Source organism: Haliaeetus albicilla, chromosome 4, assembly GCF_947461875.1.
Source record: "Haliaeetus albicilla chromosome 4, bHalAlb1.1, whole genome shotgun sequence".
In the NCBI taxonomy this organism is placed as follows: Eukaryota; Metazoa; Chordata; class Aves; order Accipitriformes; family Accipitridae; genus Haliaeetus; species Haliaeetus albicilla.
In genome coordinates, this window is record NC_091486.1 from 45,981,222 (window position 1) to 45,993,931 (window position 12,710).

A 12,710-nucleotide genomic window follows, 5' to 3' on the forward strand; every position below is an offset into this window, starting at 1 on the left:
ACAAGCCCCTGTTACAAACCCACTAGCCCCCACCGCAAACCCACAAGCCCCCGTTGCAAACCCACTAGCCCCCACCGCAAACCCACAAGTCCCCGTTACAAACCCACAAGCCCCCGTTACAAACCCACTAGCCCCCACCGCAAATCCACAAGCCCCGTTGCAAATCCACAAGCCCCCGTTGCAAACCCACTAGCCCCCACCACAAACCCACAAGCCCCTGTTACAAACCCACTGGCCCCATCCCAAACACCCGAGCCCCACTGCAAACCCCCAGGCCCCCACTTGCAAGCCCACGGGTCCCCCTGCAAACCCACTAGCCCCCACCACAAACCCACTGGCCCCGTTACAAACCCACTGGCCCCATTGCAAAGCCCCAAGCCCCGTTACAGGTTTTGGTGTGAGGGGCGATTAACGGCCCAAATTTCGGTACCCGAAACCCAAATAACGTCCCCGCCGGGGGCATCGTCCCTGCGGGAAACTGGGGGGACCTCAGGGGGACAGCACTCAGCGGGGGGGACACGGGCACGGGAGCAGGACCGGGGGGGACACGGGGACCGGCGCCGCCACCCCCCCCGGTTCAGCATCCCGCCGGTACCGGCACCGGGAGCACCCCCGGGTGACCCCAAGCAGCACCGGGGACCGGTGCCACCCCCACCCCCCCCGGTTCAGCATCCCGCCGGTACCGGTCCCCCCCCCCCCCCCGGGGCGCATCCGCAGCCCGGGGCGGGCGCGGGGCTCCCCCCCTCCCCTTCTCTTCCCCTCCCCTCCCCTCCCCGTTGCCATGACGACCCCCCTCCCTCCCCTCCCCTCCCCACGTTGCCATGGCGAGCGCGAGCGGCGGCCGCCGTCGCGGCGGGCGCGGGGCTCGCTGGGCGTGTCCGTCGGGGCGGGCGGGGCGCTGATTGGCCGTCCGTCCCACGTGACGCGCGGAGGAATGCAAATGAGTTATGGCATCGGGCCGCCGCGCCGCCGCCTGAGGGAGGAGGGAGCGGCCGCGGGCCCGGCCCCGCCGGTACCGGCACCGGCACCGGGACCCCCCCCCTCCGCCCCCCGCCCGCCCCCCGGAGGCGCCTGGGCCATGGCCGTGGCCGGCGGGAGCCGTTCCGCCCGGGCCGCAGGTACCGCGCGTTGCCGCCGCTACCGGGCCCCGGCGGCTTTGTCTGGGCCGGGCCGGGGCCGGGGCCGGGGCGGGGGTGGGGGCGAGGAGGGGGGAGAGGAGGGGGGGACTGAGGCGGCGGGGGGGGCGGTGGGGGGGGGGCCGCGCCGCGCATGCGCCCCGGCACCCGCCGTGCCTCAGTTTACCCAGCCGGGCCCGGCTCAGAGCCCACCAGTGTCCGTGTCCCCCCGCCGTTCCCTGCCCCCACTTTAGACCGCCCCCGTTATATCCCAGCCCCACTCGTGTTTTCTGCCCCCTCCCCATCATCTTGTGCCCCCCCCCCAGGTTCTGCACCCCCTTGTTATCACCTCCCACCCCCCGCCATCATGTTTCACTGCTTACTACCACATCCCAGCCCCCCACTAGAGTTCCCCTCCCATATCCCCCCCCATCTTGCACCTCCTTTTCTGATTTTTCACCCCCTTACTATTATTCCCCCCCCGCTGTCATACTCCACTGCTTACTGTTCTATCTGCCCCCCCATTATATCTGCTCCCCCTTATATCTTCCCCTCCTCTTTTATATCTGCCCCCCCTATTTCATCCCACCCTCGCTATGATTTCCCCCCCCCCATTATTTTGCACCCCCTTTTGGGGCTCAGCTCAGGGGTTCCAGGTCCGCAGCTCCTCCCTGTGCTGGCTGGGGGACCCCCCCACACCCCCTACCTGTGGTGGGTCCTGCATCACCTGGCACTGCCAGAATTCTTCCCTTTTATTTTTCATTTTGGGTGGGTTTAATGGTTTTTGGGGGGTTTGTGGGGGTCGGAAGTGGGTTTCCTCTGTCACCTGTGGCTCAAAAGTGAGGTGCCCCCGTCTGACACCCCAAAGTCCACAGGGGGCAGGCAGGTCTTGAACCCATGGAGGGTGGACGATGGGTTCCCTGCGCCGTGTTCCTCCTGGGAGGATTTTGGCTCTGGATGGACCCGGCGCGGTCCCTTCGTGTCAGTCACCATGGTGGCCCCGTGTCACCCTGATGCCACCAGGCTCTTCTGGGGGGAAAAAACGGATCCGTGGCCGCTCGGCGGGGAAAAGCACTTTCCAAAATTCCTCCGGCTTGTGGTGGACCTGCCAGTGGGCAGACCCGAGGCTGGGAAGTGTCACGGGCCACACGGAGGAGCGGTGGGGACGTGTGCTGCCACCCCCACGGACACATGCACGTCCCACCCCATGCTTTGGGGCAGCGACACCCTCAGGGGACACAACACCACAGGCCACTGAGGCTGGGGACATCACCACTGCCACATCCCTTGGGTGCCGTGCTGAGGCTGGAGGTGGTTTGGTGGGGCTGTGCTGTGGCATGGCCACCATGACCACCCACCGTGGCCACCAAAGGCCACCCGCCGTGGCTGCTGTCCATGGTCTGCAGCGCCCCACACTGCTGTCCCTGGTCCTGCCACGGTGGCACCCGTCATGGTGGCACCCATGGCAGTGGCGCCCATGGCAGTGGCACCCATTGCCTGGCAGCGCGGGGTCTCGGCAGGGACAGGTGTCACGGGCAGGTGACCCGAGGTCCCTTGGTGTGCACGGGGCCACCAGAGCGCAGTGGCCATGGGTGGCTGTTGGTGACCGCAGAGCCTCACGGCCACCATGGTGACAGTGGTGATGATAGTGCTGCCCGCAACCTCCCCTGCGGCCTCCACAGTACCCATCCCTCTGTCCCTGTCCTCCCATCTGCCTGTCCTTTGTTCCATTTGTCCGTCCCCTTCCTTCCATCCATTCGTCCCTCTTCTTCCTTCCATCTGTCCATCCTTCCCTCCATCCCTTGGTCCCTTCCTGCCTTCCTTCCATCCATCCTTCCGTCTGTCCTTACTTCTGTCCGTCCTTCCTTCCCTCCCTCCTTCCATCCGTTCCTCTTTCTGCCCATCCTTCTGTCCATCCCTTTCTTCTGTCCGTCCTTCCCTCCTTTTCCATCCATCCTCCCGTCCATCCCTTTCCTCCTCCTGTGGCATTCTGTCCCTCCTTCCATCCTTCCCTTTATGCCTTTCCTACTTCCATCCATCCTTCTGTCTGTCCTTTCCTACTTCCATCCCTCCCTCCCTCCCTTGGTCTCTCTGCTTCCTTCCATCCCTTTCCTACTTCCTTCTGTCCCATCTGTCCTTCTGTCAGTCCCTCCTGTCCTTTGTCCCTTTCCCACTTCCCTCATTTCCTTCTGTCCATCCATCCCTTCATCCCTCTCCTCCTCCCATCCGTCCTTCTGTCTGTCCCTGCATCCTTACCTCCATCTCTCCCTTCCTTCCAGCCATCCATCCTTCTGTCCTTCCCTTTCCCCTGTCATTCTGTCCGTCCCTCCCTCCCATCATCCCTTCCCTACCTCTGTCCATCCTTCTGTCTGTCCTTCCTTTCATCCATCCTCCCTTTCCCTAGCTCCCCCCGCACTGGGGGCTCCTCCCGCCCCAGCCCCTCCCTCAGCACCCGGGGCAGGATGGCGGCACTGGCCCCCTTCGCCCCAGAGGGGCCCCTCTTTGGCGGGGGAGGGTGAACCATGGGGCCTCCCGCCGTCCTTCCTCCATCCTGCCATCCTCCTCCTCCTCCATATCAGGGGAGGGGGGAGTCACAGCTGCAGTCTTCCTGCTGCGAGCCTCGGAGCAGACATTGGGTGCCAACTTTGGGTGCCGCGGGGTGCCTCCTCTCACTCTTTCTCCCCCACCCCCCGCCCCAGCTCTAGCCTGACCCCCGCCACCTCGCAGCGCCCCGGCAAACCGCCATGGAGAACGAGCAGCTCCCAGCACCTCCGCCCTCCAGCAGCGCCGGCGGCACCGCCACGACGCCCAGCAGCACCGGCACCGCCCGCCCGCCTGCTCCCCAGATCTCCGTCTACAGCGGCATCCCCGACCGCCAAACCGTCCAGGTATGATATTTTGGCACGGGGTGGGGGGCTGGAAGTTGGGGGGCAGCGTTTTGGGGTTGTGGTGCAGCCCGGGGACGTGTTTGCACCCCACAAAAAGGTGATCCAGCAAGCGCTGCACCGGCAGCCCAACACAGCAGCACAGTACCTGCAGCAGATGTACGCGGCGCAGCAGCAGCACCTGATGCTGCAGACGGCCGCGCTCCAGCAGCAGCACCTCACCAGCGCCCAGCTCCAGAGCCTGGCCGCCGTCCAGCAGGTATGGGACACCACCCCAGGGGCACCCATGGGTGCTGCGGTGAGGGACACAGGTGACGCTTGGCTCTTCTCCCCAGGCGAGCCTGGCGGCAAACAGGCAGAGCGGCTCTTCAGGTGGTAACGGCACCCAGCCGGCACCCACACAGCAACCCACGGTGAGTCCCCTGACCTCTCCAGCACCCGTCCCACCGTCGCCTACCCACCAATCTGGCGCGGCACCCTGGCCTTCTCCTTCTGCCCTGTTGCAGATCAACCTGGCGACGTCACCGGCGGCCGCACAGCTCCTGAACCGGGCGCAGAGCGTCACCCCCGGGGCCTCGGGCATCGCGCAGCAGGCTGTGCTGCTGGGCAACGCTGCCTCACCCGCCCTCACTGCCAGCCAGGCCCAGATGTACCTGCGGGCGCAGATGGTAAAGGGGCCACCGTCATGCCTGGCAGTGCCCTGCCCCACGGCGCTGTGGGGTGGCTGGGATCCGTGGGGTGCTCATTGTCCTGCTGTGGGGTGGCCGGGAATTGTGGGGTGCTTGTTGTCCTACTGTGGGGCGGCTAAGACCCTATAGGGTCCCTGACTCTGTAGGGTGCCTATTGCTTTGCTGTGGGATGGCTGGGACTCATAGGGTGCCTGTCATTGTGCACGGGGGTGGCCAGGACCCATGGGGTGCCCGTCACCCAGCTGTGGGGTGCCCGGGACCCATTGGGTGCCTGTCATCCAGCTGTGGGGTGGCCAGGACCCATAGGGTGCCCATGGTCCTGCTGCAGGACAGCCAGAACCCTGTAGGGTCCCTGACCCTGTAGGTTGCCCATCGTCTTACTGCTGTGGGGTGGCTGGGCCCCGTGGGGTGCCCATCGTCCCACCATGGGGTGGCTGGGCCCCGTGGGGTGCCCGTTGTCCCACTGTGACGTTGCCAGGAGCTGGGGGGTGCCCTTTGCCTTAGGGGGGGAGTTGGGACCCTATAGGGTGTCCTCTGCCATGCTGGGGGTGCCCACACCCTATAGAGTGCCTGTCCCCTGCGCCCCTCCTGGCGCTGGGGTGCACCCAAGGGACGGGGAGGGCACCGCCACGCCGGAGGGCCCTGGGGACACGTGTGTCACTCCACCCACCATCCTACCTGTGTGCCACCCCACAGGGACGTGGGGGACACACATGGGGTGCCACCCTCTCCCCTCTGCCACATCGGGGGCCATGCACCCATTCTCTGTCTCCCCCACAGCTCATCTTTACGCCTACGGGCCCCGTCAGCGCCGTCCGGCCCGAGAGCCCCGCACCGGCACCACCGCCAGCACCACCACCCGCCCCGCCACCTGCCACCCCCCAGGTGAGCCCCCCAATGCCCTCACCCCCTCAGCCAGTCCCCCCAAATCCCCCCCACACCCTGGGACTCCCCTGACCCGCTGCCGTTGCAGGTACACAGCCTGGCCCTGCGCCCCACCGGCCCTCACCTCCCCGCCCTGGCCATGAAGCCCCCCGGCGGCCCCCCGCCCCGAGCCGGCCCCCCTCGGGGTCCCCCACCCGACCCCCCGGCCGAGCACCTCAAAAAAGCCGAGGGTCCCGACGCCCGCGCCCACCCCCTGGCCCGCGCTGCCGCCCCCACTGCCGCCCACCCACTCGTCACCCCAGGTAAGGTGCTGTGCCGTGACAGGGGTACCCACGGGTGCTGGGAGAGTCATGGGGTGAGGTGTTCACTCTGAAACCTAACAATGGTTTTCTTGCCTGTATGGGGCACCAGCAGCCCCGTATATGCACTTCAGGGGTGCGTTGCCACCGCCTCAGGTGCTCAGAAGGTCGGGGTGAGGTGAGCAGGGTGGGCGCAGCTCTCAGCTGAGCAGCCTGTGGGCCATTCACTCTGAGACCTAATGGTGGCCCACACTGGTGTTTCCTGTACATTGCCTGTGTTTGGGACCTTATGTGTCCACACACCCCCTCAGGGGCCCTGCCTGGGAGGGTCTTAGCACCTGCAGCACCCACAGAGTCCCAGGGCCTCGTGGGGTGAGCTTTTGCATGGGGCTGGATCAGTGAGGGTGTGGGCCAGGGGACCCCACAGGGTGACAGAGCCTGTGGATGCTGTGCTGGTGCGGCTCCCAAAATGGGGGATCCCCGCCTGGGACAGCCTGAGACCAGCTTCGTCCCGCAGCAGCAGTGGGAGCTGGTAAAGTTGGTTGTCAGTAGGCACCACAGTGAACAGATGCTAGAGTGAGGAGCAGCCTCAGGGAGTGGGGAGGATCCTGGAGGTAGGCTCTATTAGGGCTGAGGTGCCGGTGACGAGGGGGGGGTCCCTGTCCCCCATTGTTGTCCCCGCAGCCTACGCCCCACTGCAGCCCCCCCAGTTCCTGCAGCAGCCGCCGAAGCCGATGCAGCCGCAGCCGCAGCAGCAGCAGCAGCAATTTGTCATCCAGCAGCAGCAGCTGGCACCCCGTGGGCAGCCCCCCCCGGGCCCCCCCCGCCGCCCCCCAACTCCAACCCCTTCCCCCTGCCAGCCCCGGCCCAGCCCCGCAACCCAAAGCGGGGGTCCCCCAAGGAACTGGGGGCGACGGCGGCCCCCCCAACGGCCACCCCGGCTGCCACGCTGCCCCCCGCAAGTTCCAGCACGCCTCTGCCGTCATCCTGCAGCTGCAGCCCGCCGGCACCACGGTGAGGGGCGTCCCCCCATCCCCCCAGCACGGTTTGGGGGTGCAGGGGGGGTAGGGATGGGGGGGCTGGTGTGGGAACGGGGGGGGGGCCTGATCTGCGCACGTGCGTGTGTGCGCACACACGCATGCCTGATCCGTGCACGTCTGCGTGCACCTGATCTGCGCACGTGTGCGCAATCCCTGTGGCTGACGCACAGGCGGGTGCACACTTGTGCCGCGTTTGTGCGTGTGCACGCGTGGGCCAGATCCATGCATGTACGCCCCTGATCGGTGGGGGGGGGGGAACGTGCGCTTGAGCCGCGTGGGTCTGGTCAGTGCACGCGTGCTTGATCCGCCTCTGTCCCAGCCGTGCACGTGTGTGCGCGCTCGTGCCAGATCCCTGCACACGCGTGTGCAAACACCCGTGCCAGATCAAGCACGTGGCGGGGGGGGTGTGGACGCGCGGGCCTGACGGAGACGTGCGTGCATGGCACGTGCCCGCATCCGACCCACGTGCTCCCGCCGCCCTCCCCGCATGCTCATCTCGCGCCTCGCACGCTCGAAGGCGCGCCTGACCCTCGCGCACCCCTGTGCCCCCCCCTCCCCGCTGCCGCAGCCCCCACTGGGGGTCCCCGAGGGCGCCCGCCGGGACCCGCCGCCCACCCCAAGGAGCACCGAGAGCCCACCGCCCGCCCCACCGCAGCCCCCCGCCCTCTCGCCACCCGCTGCCCCACCGGGCCCTGACACCCCTGAGGGTGAGCGGCCCCCCACTCACGGTAAGCCCCATGCTGCTTCCCCCCCCCCTCACTCCACGGGCACCCACTTATGGGGTGGAGCTGACCCTCATCCCAAGGAGGGGGGGCTGCAGCAGGGGGAAAACTGAGGCACGGGTGGGCGTGCGGGGCCTGGGGGGGCTCTGCCGGGGGAGGGGCTGTGCTGTAGCGGGGGTTCTGTGAGCCCACGGGTGACAGCGTCGGGTTTGGAGGGGTCGGGCTGAGTGTAGGCGTCCCCCCCTGGCTGGGGGGGGGGGCGCCCACCCCAACGCGTGGGGAGGGGAGGGGACGCGGGGACGCTGGGAGAGGCGCGGCCACGCCCCTTCCCCGAGACCACGCCCCTCCTCGAAGCCCCGCCCGGCTGCGCGGCTCCACCCCCCTACACACCCCACCACCACCACCACCACCCCCCCCCCTTCCCGGCGGCGTGGGCGCGCGAGCGCGGCGGCGGCCAATAGGGCCGCAAGGGGCGTGCCCGCCGCCGGGCCCCGCCCTCCCCGCGCAGCAGCCGCCGCCGCCGCCCCGGCCCGGCCCGGCCCCGCCGCCGCCGCCTTTGTCCCCGCTCCGCCACCGCCACCGGCCGCGCCGCCTTTGTCCGCGCCATGGGGCCGCCGAGCCGCTGAGAGCCGCCGGTGAGTGCGGCCCGGCCCCGCCTCAAACCCGCCCCGACGACGCTCGGCCTGGTCCGGCCCGGCTCGGCCCGGCGGGGCGGCGGGCGCTGACCTCACTTCCGCATCCGCCCCCCCTTCCCACGCCCCCCCCGTCCCCCCCCCTTCCCTACCGCCGGTCCCGGCTCCGCAGCCGCGGCCCGGGCGCAGGTAGGGGCGGGGGGAGCCGGCTCCGCCGCCGGACAAAGGTGGTGGGGCCTATCGGGGCCTAGCGAGGCCTGCCGGGGCCTTACCGGCACCTACCGGGCCGTGCGGGGGGTAGATGAGGCCTTACCGGAGCGTACTGGGCCTTACTGGGGGAGATGGGGGCTTACTGGGGTGTATTAGGCTTTGCTGGGGTAGATAGGGCCTTATTGGGGCGTACTGGGCCTTACTGGGGCATATCGGGTCTTTCCGGCGTAGATCGGGCCTTGCTGGGGCCTTTTTGAGATGTATTGAGGCTCTGCTGGGGCGAACTGGGGGCTTACTGGGCACGTTTGGGGGCTCTTTAGGGCTTGCCGGGGTTTTTGGGGGCTGTCTGGGCTCCACCAGGATATTTTGGGGTGCACTGGGGCGTTTGGGGGGGTTCTCTAGCATACAGGAGGGCTCTTCAGGGCTTACTGGGACCCACTGGGCCACACTGGGAGCGGCGGCAGCTGCTTTTCCGCTCCCCCCGCCCCCCCCGCCCTGCTCTCTTTCCCAAAGCAGCCCAGCTGTATGGTAATACAGGCCCCGGCGTCACCGCCGGCGTCACCGCGTCCCCCGTAACCATCCCTGTCCTTCCCCCCCCAACCCCCACCCCCCCAACCCCCCCCAACCGCAGAGCCGCCCCCCGACCGCCTTCATGCTCAGCCCCAGACCCTCGCCAGCGTTCCCGGCATGACCTCGGGGACCGGGAGCTCTGCCTCCACCGTCGCCGGCGCTGCCCCCCACAATGGTGAGAACAAACCGCCCCAGGCCATCGTGAAACCCCAAATCCTCACCCACGTTATCGAGGGCTTCGTCATCCAGGAAGGGGCAGAACCGTTCCCGGTAACGTATTTCCCCCCCCCCAACCTGATCTTTATTTCTCCTTGTGGGGCTGGATTTGGGGGGGGGAGAGGCAGGGGGGGAAGCACCCACTAGTGTTTTTCTGTCACAGGTGGGGCGCTCCTCATTGCTGGTTGGGAACCTGAAGAAGAAGTATGCGCAGGAGCTGCTGGCTGAGAAACTCCCGCAGCAGGACAACACCACCACCACCGACTCCGAAATGGAGGAACCCTATTTACAAGGTAGCGCCCGGCCCCCCCAAAACGATTTCCTCGCCAAGCAGGGTACGGTAGAGCCCCACCCCCTCCCCCGCCACCTTCCCAATTTGGGGGTCCCCCACGGCTGAGCTGGTTGTGTTTCTCTCTCTGGGCGTCCCTCCGCGCCCCCCAGAATCCAAAGAAGAGGGGAACCCCCCCAAACTGAAATGCGAGCTCTGCGGCCGCGTCGACTTCGCTTACAAATTCAAGCGCTCCAAGCGCTTCTGCTCCATGGCTTGTGCCAAGAGGTAACCCCCAAAAAACCGCAGCCCCCCCTGCCAGGATCTGGACCCCCCGCTCCCCGTCCCTCACCCCCTTCCCTCCCCACAGGTACAACGTGGGGTGCACGAAGCGGGTGGGTTTGTTCCACCCCGATCGCAGCAAGCTGCAAAAACCTGGCGGTCCCCCCCACGGCCGCCGTCGGACATGCAAGGGGACGTTACCCACCCTCAGCAAAGACACCAAGAAGCAGGTGAGGGCAGGGGACGGGCAGGATTCGTCCCCAAATTCAGGGCAATGCGTTAACACGGGTGGGCTCTGAGGCCGGTGCTGCTCCGTCCCGCAGCCGCCGGTTTCTATCCCGCCGGGTTCGGTGCCTCTTTCCGTGACGGCGTCGTTGCAGCTCAACCACAGCCAAGAAGATTCGAGTCGTTGTTCGGATAATTCGAGCTACGAGGAACCGCTCTCCCCCATCTCGGCCAGTTCCTCCACATCCCGCCGACGGCAGGGCGAGCGCGACCTGGAGCTACGTGAGATGGAACTGCCCGACGTCCACGTCCGGGACCTGGCGAGCATCGGCCATCGCTTCCTCCCCAGCGAGCCCAGCAAATGGAACGTGGAGGACGTCTACGAGTTCATCCGTTCGCTGCCAGGTGAGGAATATTCGGGGACACCCCCACCAATATTTTTGGGGTTCGAGGTTGGGGGGGGGTTTGCTGAGCGTAGCCCCCTCCCCACAGGCTGCCAAGAGATTGCAGAGGAGTTCAGGGCGCAGGAGATCGACGGGCAGGCGCTGCTGCTGCTGAAGGAAGATCATCTCATGAGCACCATGAACATCAAACTGGGGCCGGCCCTCAAGATCTACGCCCGCATCAGCATGCTCAAGGACTCCTAGAGCCAGTTGGGTGGGGGGGGGGCACCCATGGGACCCCCAATCCCACTCCCCCTCCCCCCTCCAAACCTTTGCCCAGCTGTGGGGAGGGGGCTATGGGGCAGGGAGGAGGCGGGGGGAAGAGCCACTTCTGAGCACAACCCAGCCCCGGGGCAGCCCCCCTCATCTCCCCAGGGGTGTGTATATAGCCCGTAGCTATAGCGTCCCCCCGTATGGGGGGTCACCCTCTCTCCTTCTCCAGCAGGGAGGGGGGGGTCCCCACGTCTCCCCCCGTGTCCCCCATCCCCGTCCCCCCCTCCCCAAAACGGCAGGGCGAAGCAGGACGATTGCCTTAACGTGTGGGCCCCCCCACCTCCCCACCACCCCCAGATGGGATTTGGTGTACCAGCCCCAGGGGGGTGTTAGCCCCTGGGGGGGGGGGGGGGCGAGCGGTGGGGGGCAGCGTTTCGGGGTGCCTGGGGACAGAGAAGTTGTCACACACACACACACACACACCCCCTTCACATCCCCCACACTGGGTCTGGTTTGGGGGCACCTTAGTAGAAGATGGTGGCAGTGGGGGGGGCCCCCCAGGCAGGTAAGGACCCCCCCCACCCCGCCCCCGGCCGCCATGGTCTTTTTAAGAAAAGAAAAGAAAAAAAAAAAAAAGGAAAAAACCACACACAGACCCCCACCCCCTTTTTTTCCTGGGTTTTTTTTTTTGTTTTTAATAAACACCGAAAAAAAAAAAAAAAAAGAAAATCTTGGGGCCCCCCCACTTTTCCTCCTCTCCCCTGTCGTCCCACCCGTTCCTTCCTGGGTAAACTGAGGCAGCGCCTTGGGGGATGTCCCCAGGTGCCACCGAGGGGTGGTGGGATGCTCCGTGGGTGATGGGGACAGGGCTGGTGTCACCTCCCTCGTGTCACCGGGGGTGCCCCTGCTGCCTCCCAAGGGGGGGGTGGGCTGAGGTTCCCCCCCACCCTGTGCCAGCTCCCTCCTCGGGGGAGCCCAGGGTGGAGGCAGGACCCTCCACGCCTGCAGGGTGGCCCCAAAATCCCAGCCCTGGGGGCTGCGGGGGGGGCCCCAAAGTGCGTGAGATGGGGAGGGGGACAGGAGGGGACACCCACCGTGGTGATGGCACCTGTGGTGAAATGTCCCTGGAGCTGGTACCCATGGGGGTGACGTGTCCTTGGAGTTGGTGCCTGTGGTGAGGTGTCCCCAGAGCTGGTGGCCATGGTGGTGAGGTGGCCACAGAGGTGGTGGCCCCGGTGAGGTGTCACTGGAGGTGTCGACACATCCTTGGACCTGGTGCCTGGGTGAGGAGTCCCCAGAGCTGGTGGCCATGGTGGTGACATGTCCTTGAAGCTGGTGACCATGGTGGTGAGGTGTCCCCAGGGCTGGTGACCCCCCCCCCCCCCAGCCCAAGACCTGCTGATCCCCAGGGTGTCCCCAGCTCAGGCCATCGCCCCACCACCCCTGAGACGCTGATGACCCCCCCCCTCCCGTGGGGACAACTGCCCTGCTGGCTGGCAGGGTGACCCATGGCTTCACACACACACACCCCCCCCAGGGCTGTGGCCCCACCGGGACCGGGCCACCAGCATTGTTCCCACCAGGAGGTCCCTGAGGTGGCCCAGAGGAGCTATCGGCTACCAGCCCCTCAGTCACCTGTTTCCACCTTTATTGGTCTTTTTTTTTTTTTTTTTTTTTAACCTCCCACAACAAACACAACAAACCCAGATTTTTATTAAATTTTTTTTTCTTCTGTTTTATTCTTCTTTTTTTTTTTTCTTTTTTTTTCTTTTTGGGAAATGGGCACCGGTTTTGGGGGGGTTTCACTCCTTTTCGACACCGTGAACGCTCCCGGCGAGGCCACGGATTTTCACCACCCCCACCCCCACCCCCCCCCCCCGGCTTCTCTGTGAACCACAATGCAAGACAGCGGCGGGGGGGTGGGGGGGGAGGGCTTTTTTTCTTCATTTTCTCTTTTTTTTTGTTTTTCGCCTTTTTTAATAAGGTAAGAACTAGCTCTAGGGACACGTGGCCTGG

General features: G+C 66.3%; 1 protein-coding gene across 1 annotated transcript; it reads left to right on the forward strand.

Moving 5' to 3' along the window:
• Window positions 1-936: 936 nt before the first annotated feature.
• On the forward strand, window positions 937-12,598 carry PHC2 (polyhomeotic homolog 2). Its single transcript, XM_069780439.1, is given in 16 exon segments — window positions 937-1,118; window positions 3,815-4,003; window positions 4,101-4,259; window positions 4,336-4,413; window positions 4,507-4,668; window positions 5,470-5,574; window positions 5,663-5,876; window positions 6,558-6,691; window positions 6,693-6,887; window positions 7,482-7,641; window positions 9,109-9,317; window positions 9,427-9,556; window positions 9,705-9,819; window positions 9,902-10,043; window positions 10,137-10,443; window positions 10,531-12,598. Coding segments are annotated over 15 exon segments (2,409 nt in total). The 5' UTR covers window positions 937-1,118; window positions 3,815-3,859; the 3' UTR covers window positions 10,686-12,598.
• The last annotated feature ends 112 nt before the right edge of the window (window positions 12,599-12,710 follow it).